This window comes from Physella acuta, unplaced genomic scaffold, assembly GCF_028476545.2.
Source record: "Physella acuta isolate Inbredline_101_S28 unplaced genomic scaffold, ASM2847654v3 ptg000275l, whole genome shotgun sequence".
Classification (NCBI taxonomy): domain Eukaryota; kingdom Metazoa; phylum Mollusca; class Gastropoda; family Physidae; genus Physella; species Physella acuta.
The window spans coordinates 745,683-755,613 of NW_026731794.1; the positions used below are offsets into that span (position 1 = coordinate 745,683).

General features: G+C 35.3%; 1 protein-coding gene across 7 annotated transcripts in view; it reads right to left on the reverse strand.

Annotated features, from left to right (window-relative positions):
* LOC131939346 (guanine nucleotide exchange factor VAV3) overlaps positions 1–2,639 on the reverse strand; it is a 60,561-nt gene extending 57,922 nt beyond the window's left edge. For all 7 annotated transcript variants that reach the window (XM_059297618.1, XM_059297617.1, XM_059297615.1 and 4 more), the window contains exons 1-2: positions 2,586–2,639; positions 2,206–2,431 (exon numbers count right to left, since the gene is read on the reverse strand). In XM_059297618.1, the coding sequence (XP_059153601.1) occupies positions 2,206–2,415 (210 nt within the window). In that variant the 5' untranslated portion in view covers positions 2,416–2,431; positions 2,586–2,639. The remainder of the gene's footprint in view (positions 1–2,205; positions 2,432–2,585) is intronic.
* Positions 2,640–9,931: the final 7,292 nt, after the last annotated feature.

Consider the following 9,931-nt stretch of genomic DNA (forward strand, 5'->3'; position numbering starts at 1 on the left):
TGAAACATCCGGTTATAACTTAGGCTTGATGAAAATAAATAGAAATGTAGCCTTAAACTCAACAAATGATTTTCAAGTTCTCTGGATTTGTAACTTTTATAGCATTGATTCTAAAAAATTTAAAAATTCTGAATTGGGTCGCTTTGTTTGCTAAATCTAAAACAGCATGTTTTTATTCCATGTCAACAACATGGCGGAAGGATTCTCGTCAACTCACGCGCCTCCATTGAAGTTGAAATCACCCTAGGGCCTTTGATGAATCAATCACCTGAAATACGAACACTAAACCACCTATACTAAACTATATCAGAGTATATCAGCATCATAACCATATTGTAGTGAATATAATTAGGGATTTTGGTAAAAAAACACTAATCATCATAAAAAAATAAAAATTACATATTCTTGTAGAGCTCACCTAAATGAAAACAAAACAAAAAAGATTTTCTGTCTAGCTCAAATAGTTTTTTTTAGCGAATTTTTTTGTGAGGGGTGGAATCCCCTTGCTTTTGCATTGGCCAATTGTGACAAGTCATGGTATACCTGAATAAATTGAGCATAGTTATTTTACTTGCAGTTGTATTTTGTTCATATTTGCAGAGTTTAACTAGAATAATATATATAACTTGTAAATGCTGTTGAAATGAATAAAAATAATACAGAAGTTATATTTTTGTGTTGGCTTCCTCCCATAACCCCAAAAAACTGTGTGCTGCGCAAATATGAAAATGTTTCTAAAGCCATATTTTATATAAATACAGCAAATGAAAGAACTACAAAGTTAGAAATCTAAAGTAAATGACTTGAACACTGTTATGTGCATATAATTGCCTCATTATTTTGGGCAGGTGAAGTAGAGTCCATCTTTAAGCCATTTTGTTATAAAACTGCTGCGCAAATATGAAAATGTTTCTAAAGCAATATTTTATATAAATACAGTGAATGAAAGAACTCCATAGTCAGAAATCTAAAGTAAATGACTTGAACACTGTAATGTGTCTATAACTGCCTTGTTATTTCGGGCAGGTGAAGTTGAGTCCATATAAAAGCCATTTTGTCTAAAGTGAAATGAAGTTATCAGATCAATGTTTTTATGTGTGAATTGTGTATGGATTCTGATTTTCAGCATATAACTATATCTAAGGGTAAGTAGAACTTGAATACTTAAAATTACAGTTAGCACAATGCTAGTGTATAGCAGCACAGGTAACCTAGAGTCCTAGATCTAGGTCTGACTCTTGTCAGTCTTGTCTGACAAAATTGGATTTTAGGAAAAACATATTCTGCAAAACTAGAACTAGAGCTGAAAAAATTAAAGATGGGTAGGCCTATGTAAATATAATTTGAAATAAAAATTAGGAGATTTGTTTGCACATGCCATAAGAATGCTGTTATTAGTTGATCAAACTTACAGGCCGGAAGATCGGGATAAAAAAATTTAACAATGGTGGCAGTGTGACCTACATACAGTGACTACGTTCGGAGGAGTATAACTAATGTCGGAGTCAAAATATCCAAAAACAAATTTCATTTCCACATACTTAAGATATGTCTGATCAGTAATCTACTCTCACCTAGAATAATCTTTTAAAAAATCGTGATTCCAACGTATTTGAAACTAGCCTTCATACAGGGGGAAGACCAAAGCAGAGACAGTGTGCAATCAGATCGCTAAGCCATCAAAACAATGGGAAAACCATTCTACTTTTCATTTAACATTAGGAAATGACCTTTTAAACTTAATTAATTACCATAAATTAAAACCTTATTAGTATGCAAAACCAAATCTCGTGCGCCCGGTATCAGAAAGTAATGGGAGATTTCGGGTCATGTTTTTACCGCGATCTCGGCCGATACCGACAACCCTAATATAATAATAATTGATTAGAGCCAAATGTCACACCAAATTAATAGTGTGTGACACGCATGTACGTAGAAATAGTGCTTGCTGCTCGCCACTCAGCCTCCCATTTGGGCATTTTCATTGCTGTGCAGAGCAGACACTTCAAAAAATTTAAATTAAATTCTTAAATGTAGAGTCTAGGAACGGAGCACCTAAAAAACATGCAAAAATTGTTAAGTTCCTTTTTCACTTAATTTAAAAAAAAAATTCTTCCCCCTAATTATGCAGAATTAAACAGTCAGCCCAACTAACAATAACAAACAACTCATAAAAGACTATTAAAAGATAAAACTGAAACAAACCTGTGACATCTGTGGACGGGAACTGAAATCTTTCATGTCGATGCAGCCAGGTTTTAAAGTATTTAAAAGGTGACATAGTAATACACCGTCTCTCAAAGCTTGAGCTAAATCGAAAGCAGTTGCATCTGGCTTTGTTGCTTTGTGATCCCCAGGTAAAATTTGACACCCTACAAGCCATTCTACACAATTTCTCCATTCGTCGGCAGCCATTTTGGAATTCTCTTCCCTGTTGATGAGAGATGCTCTGGTTACTAATCTAGATCTAGTATTGCACAAACTTTAATATACCCATAACAATCTCTTCAATTTATATTTTTAATTAATATTTGACCAAAATTTATTAAGAATATATATCTATATATTTTTAAAGGTCTGAATACGTTTTAAATATTGGCAGACGTCCTAAATTTATTCGAAACTAATACAACCCTGTCTTTTAAAGAATAATTTTCTTCCGGGTTCGCACTTTTATCCCGCCAGATAATTATGAATATTCACTGTTGGCTCCTACTTTTGGCCGATTACTTATTGTTATAGATCTAGATCTAGATCTAGATCTAGTAGTACATGTAAGGAATTTTTTTTTAATCTTTAAATGCAATGGGTACAGATTGTTTTCTGGTAAACAAATGCTCTTTAGTATCACAATCATATAAATCATTAATTTAGATTCAATATTGGCTAATTACTAATTATTAATTTATTACCCCCTACAACAAATTTTAATTTCAATCATAACTTTAAGAATCGAACGTAGGATTTTTTTTTTCTATTTTACAAATTTTTTTTTTTGCAAAATATTTAATATAAGCCTGTTCTAGCACGATAATCTGATAAAATAAAATAAAAAAAAAAATAGTGAAATCATACTATTTCTTCACCCACAATTTCCTTAAAGTCAGAGTTTCTTCCAGGCATCTCTTCGGGGCCCCCCCGAAAAATTTTTACCGCCCCCCCCCCCCCCGAACGAAATGAAATTTATATAATTTATATAGAAAATATATACTTTTAACACCGTCCGCCCCCCCCCCCCCCCCCGAAGAAAGTTTACCGCCCCCCCGAAGATTTCCAGTGCCCCCCGGGAGAAAAAAGTCTGGAAGAAACACTGCTTAAAGTTACTTCACCATTTCTCACCCCACCGCTGGAAATCGCTGAAACATTGATACAGAACTAAAAAGTTGATATAATACTTGTCTATGAAATGTCATCTACCTTGCTGTAACGGTACTCAAGTTATCATGTTTATCTGTATACGAGAAAGTAAAATTACAGAACAACGAAAATACAAAGCTAGCAGGAAGCATACCACTCAGCCCTCCCCACCCAGCTGAAGGTTCTTGTAGTATGTATATATCTCAAAGGTGACTATAATAGATTGACGATAGAAGCATGTGGTTGTATATAACGTTTATTGGGTCTAACTACATGAAGGTACCACACAGAGAGGACGGAAGTACAATGCACAAGGGACATCACTCATAATAATAACAACATTATAAATATAACTAATACAAGAAGAGTGAGTTCCCTTGACCTCACAATTATCTCAATCTATTACATCCCTTTACCCTTAGAACACAATAACACATCTCTCAATAGAACAATTGATAGTATCCTAAAATCACCAATTATATTGTAACATGAACACTATGGTAGATTACATCCTTACAAACAATGCACAATATGTTACAACATAATTAAAATACAAAACAATAATGTCAAAGTCCTTTTGACCTTTAAAATCATAGGTCTAACTTATTTGGGACTTTGATTGTCCTGCTTGACCTTCTCAGTGGCTTTTGATTTGGTGACTCAAGATTCTGACCATCTGGATTCTCTATCTCAGGAGGTCTAGGATTTAAATCATTAACTCCAGAATTTACATTTTCTGACTCCATACAACTTGGTTCACTCATATCAACAGAACTTGGTTGTGGAACAAACTGAGTTGGTGTGAACTGATCAGATTTGGTGGGATTGACAGATTCACACTTATTATCTGCACAAGTTATTTTTAACTGGTCTGCATGTCTACGGACAATAAGTCCATCATTTGTTTTTACTTTATAAGACACAGGTCCTGTACATTGAACAATTTGACCTGGTATCCATTTTTCCTTTCTCCCATAATTTCTTAGATACACATTCTCATTAACACCAAATTCTCTTTCAATGCATGAGTTGTCATGATTTAATGGAGCTATTTTTGAATTGGCATCTGAAAGTATTAAATGGCAAAAAATCTTTTTTTTTTTTTTCCTTTTGATGTTACCCTTTTAGTTTCTGTAAGTGCTAATGATGTTAGCAAAGTTGTTTGATGATCACATTCCTTCTTACTAATGTATTCTCTTTAAAACATTTGAAATTGCCATATCACCATAATCATTTATTAAGTTACAAATACTTTGTTTAGGCAACTCTGACTGATAATGGACTGCATCTTCTCCATCTTTTATATTATCTTCACAAAGGGTTTTAATTTCTTATTTTATATGGCCTTAAGTCATCATTCACAGACTCTTCAGGCCAACCATTCAAACAGTGCTCATATACTTTTATTAAGCACTCATCTTTTTGTGTTTCTCTTTTAAATATCATTCACATTTATATTGGAGTTATCCATGATAGTGAAGAGAACAAATACATCTTCTGGTACATAGTTCAGGCTTTGGTTTTTTAAAGGTAATCTACTAAGGCTATCTGCACTATTCTCAGATCCAGGTTTGTATTTCAATTCATAATTGTATGCAGTTAGTGTGATAGCCCATCTTTGAATTCTTGGTGAGGCATGCTCAGGTAGGGTTTTGTTTTCTCCAAATAAACCTAGCAATGGTTTATGATCTGTAAAGATGGTGAACTTCCTACCAAACAGAAACTTATGAAATTTCTTAACACCAAAAATGATGCCTAAGCCTTCCCTATCTAACTGAGAATAATTTTTCTCAGCCTGGTTCAAAGATCTACTGGCAAAAGCAATGGGTCTGTCACCCTTCTCATCCATGTGGGACAAGACTGCTCCTACACCATCTGGTGAAGCATCACATGTTAATATAAGTCTTTTTCCTGGGTCATAGTGAGTTAGTAAGGTGTCAGAAGACAAAGCCTCTTTTGCTGTATTAAAAGCAGTATCTTGTTGTTTACCCCAGTGCCAAGTTGCATTTTTCTGTAGCAGCTTGTACAGTGGTGATAGTTTACCAGACAGATTCCCTATGAACTTTGCATAGTAATTTATCAAGCCCAAAAAAGCTCTTAGTTGTTGGGTATTTTCAGGTTTGGGTGCTTCTTTAATGGCTTTTGTTTTCTCAGGTTGAGGTCTGATACCTTGCTTGCTTAATATATAACCAAGAAAACTAATTTCTGTCAGCATGAATTGACATTTATCTTTGTTTATCTTTAAACCTTTTTCACCAACAATTTCAATACTTTACCAAGTGTTTTAAGATGTTCAGTGTCATTCTTACCAGTTATGTACACATTGTCAAAGTACACACAAACATTTGGAATATCCTTAAAAATACTGTCCATGACAGCTTGGAAAATTCCAGGGCTAGATGATATGCCAAAACATAGTCTTTCATATTGGTAGAGTCCTTTATGTGTGTTTATTGTCGTATAGACTTTTGAATCTGGATGCAGTTCTAGTTGAGTGTAAGCATGACTAAAGTCTAATTCAGTGAATTTGTCTCCTCCTGCCAAATTCAAAGAGATTTCCTCAATGTTAGGTATAGGGTACCTATTTAGCTCTATTTGCTTATTCAGTGTAGTTTTGTAGTCTCCACAAATTCTTATAGAACCATCCTTCTTTAACACTGGCACAATGGGCGACGCCCAATCGGAATAGTCTACCTTCTTTATGATGCCATTAGATTCCAATCTACTTAGCTCATTTTCAATTTTATTCCTCATTGCATAAGGTGGAACTCTAGCTTTGCAGTATCTTGGATTTGTGTCTTTAATGCTTAACTTCACTGTTCTATCATTTAGTAATCCAGAGTTACCAAAAACACATTTATTTTCAGATATAACTTTATCTAGTGAAGTAAGACTAGATTCTTTTACATTCTTCAATGAACAAATACTCTCCCAATTTAACTTAAGATCACTTAACCAGTTCCTACCTAGTAATGGTGGTCCATTTCCTTCAACCACAAGAAGAGGAAGTTTAACACTTTGACCATTATAACTTACATGAACCATACACTCTCCTATTACCGGAACATTGTCACCAGTGTATGTTGTTAGACACTTGTGACATGGCTGTAGAGGCACTGATCCTCCTGTGACAGCGTCAAAGTCCTTCTTTGTGATGACTGTTAGAGATGCTCCAGTGTCAAGTTGGAAGCTGATGCTCTTACTGTTGATGTTAACTTGTACATTGATGGTAGCATGACTTATTGATTTCACAGAGAATAGGTTGAAATCCGGCTGCGAATCAGTTTGAGCATTTTCACAGGTAGAGTGGTTCATTGGTTGGGTTAGGTAGTCTTGGTGAGAGTTAACATAGTGCTGCTTTTGGTTGCGGTACTGTCTTGACTGGCTAGATTTAGCAACAGACGAAGACTTTGCAAAGCAGGCCTTGGCAATGTGACCTTGCTTACTGCACTTATAACAAGTTGCAGACTTGAACTTGCACCGATGAGATGCATGGGGACCTTTGCATCGATGACATTTTTGATAATTATTACTAGATTTAGATCTAGGATTTGAACGAGCATAAGTTGGAATGCTCTGATGGGGTTGATGTTTATTGACTAACCTGCTGTTTACTGCATGGATCTCTGAAGGTGCTAAAGATCTCGCCGCATCAGATGACTGCTGGAATGAAATTGCAAGTTGTATTGCTTTTTCTAATGTTAGATCTGACTCGAGCAGCAACTTTCTTTGAATATCAGGGCTGTTTACACCTGTCACAAACTTTTCACATAGTCTGTCAGACAGCGTGTCTCCGAATTCACAAAATCTACTTAAATGACGTAAAGCAGCAACATATTCTGATATTGACTCGTTTGGTTGACGAGTCCTACTGTCAAATCTAGCTCGACATAGAAACTTTGATGGGGTAGGCGCATGGTGGTCTGTTAGCAATTTGCTCAGCTCGTTAAAGCTCTTGGTAGTTAGACTAGCTGGTGCGCATAAGTCCTTTAGTAGCCTAAATTGTTGAGGCCCTATGACTGTTAACAAAACAGCTCTCTTTTTGGCTTCTATCGTCACGTCGTTTGCTTCTAGGTAAAAGCTTAACCTATCTAGGTAATCCTGAATGATTTCATCATTCGAATCAAATTGTTTTATTTGGCCATACAGCGCCATTATTCTAGAAATACTTAGCCAATAAGCTCTAGCAAACCTCTTTTTTGCGTAAGTAGGTGCTCTTTCTAGTAGATCTTTATCCTCGTCGCCAGATATAATAGATTGACGATAGAAGCATGTGGTTGTATATAACGTTTATTGGGTCTAACTACATGAAGGTACCACACAGAGAGGACGGAAGTACAATGCACAAGGGACATCACTCATAATAATAACAACATTATAAATATAACTAATACAAGAAGAGTGAGTTCCCTTGACCTCACAATTATCTCAATCTATTACAGTGACTAAGCATTTTTATAATATATAAACTTTGGAGATAATCCAGGTCAGATGGTAGAGCTAACCACAAATTTATGACTAAAGCCTTCACACAAAACTTGAACAGCTCCAGGTCAGATGGTAGAGCTAACCACAAATCTATGACTAAAGCCTTCACACAAAACTTGAACAGCTCCAGGTCAGATGGTAGAGCTGACCCAAAATATGTGACTAAAGCCTTCACACCAGTGGCGGAACTAGAAAAAAAGGGCCACCCCGCAAAGAAATTTTTTGGGCCCCATATATATATATATATATATATATATATATATATATATATATATATATATATATATATATATATATATATATATATATATATATATATATATATATATATTTATATATATATATATATATATATATATATATATATATATATATATATATATATATATATATATATATAATATACAAAGTACGAAAATGCCAACATAGATTAGTCATTTCGGGATTGTTCGAGTTTTAAAAAAAATTCTTAGTTTTGATAAAAACATTAAAAAAACTAGTTACAACAACAAGTCATTAGCATGAGTGCTATTATTTATTAATCTGTTATGGTAAATCTCTGTTTTAATATAGATCTATGTTTTCTATGATGCTCCTGTAAGAAGGTAGGTCGAAAGAATATGAAGCATGAAAGCTTTGTATTTGCAATGGTTTCTTGCGTTATGTTTATGTTCATGTTTTGTTTTGGTATTTATATTATTAGTTTTAAATGCATTTCATTTTTATGACTTGTCATTCTTTACTATGTTTTTTTAAAATAATAACTAAGAGAAATAATTGCTGTTTAATTTTTTTAGTGCAAATCTATTAAAAGGTGCTTAAGAGCACACATATTCGACTATTTAAAAAAGGGAGATAAGTCATGGAAGTGGTTAGAACGTTTACCTATCTTTCACGCGATTGATTTATTTTCAAAAGAATTTTGCCGACAACAGCGTGTGTTTGATAGTAGGAGAAAGAGGACTCGGGATGGTGTCTATAGAATAAAGATAATTAAACCGTTTTTACAAAACACAACGATCAAGTCAAAAATGCAAGAAAATTATTTTTTTTTAGCTGTAAAAAAATTGATTATGGTCGGCTGTGGCCCCCTAAACGGCCCGGGCCCCCCGCATTGCGGGGTCTGGCGGCACTGTAGTTCCGCCCCTGCTTCACACAAAACGTGAACAGCTCCAGGTCAGAGGGTAGAGCTAACCACAAATCTATGACTAAAGCCTTCACACAAAACTTGAACAGCTCCAGGTCAGATGGTAGAGCTAACCACAAATCTATGACTAAAGCCTTCACACAAAACTTGAACAGCTCCAGATCAGATGGTAGAGCTAACCACAAATCTATGACTAAAGCCTTCACACAAAACTTGAACAACTCCAGGTCAGGTGGTAGAGCTAACCACAAATCTATGACTAAAGCCTTCACACAAAACTTGAACAGCTCCAGGTCAGATGGTAGAGCTAACCACAAATCTATGACTAAAGCCTTCACACAAAACTTGAACAACTCCAGGTCAGGTGGTAGAGCTAACCACAAATCTATGACTAAAGCCTTCACACAAAACTTGAACAGCTCCAGGTCAGATGGTAGAGCTAACCACAAATTTATGACTAAAGCCTTCACACAAAACTTGAACAGCTCCAGGTCAGATGGTAGAGCTAACCACAAATTTATGACTAAAGCCTTCACACAAAACTTGAACAGCTCAAATCCAATAAGACTCATCAATCAAGCTTTCACACACTTTAACAGCTTGGGGGATGGAGTGGTCTAGTGGTAGAGGGCTACACTGCTAACCCATAAGTCTCAAGTTTGAATCCGTGTTCAAGTTGGTAGACCGTCCCTGAGTCCACCCAATTCTGATGGGTACCTAACTCACGTTAGGGAAAGGTAAAGGCATCTGGACATAGTGCATAGTGCTGACCACACTGTCTTCATATGCCGAGGTCACAGAAACAAGTGAACTCTACTTCACTTGCCTTATAGACCGTCAGGTTTGAAAGGAAACTTTACTTTAACATCTCAAGTCCAATAAGACTCATCAATCAACATTTCACACAAGACAAAACAAAAATAAGCTAACAAGAAGTCA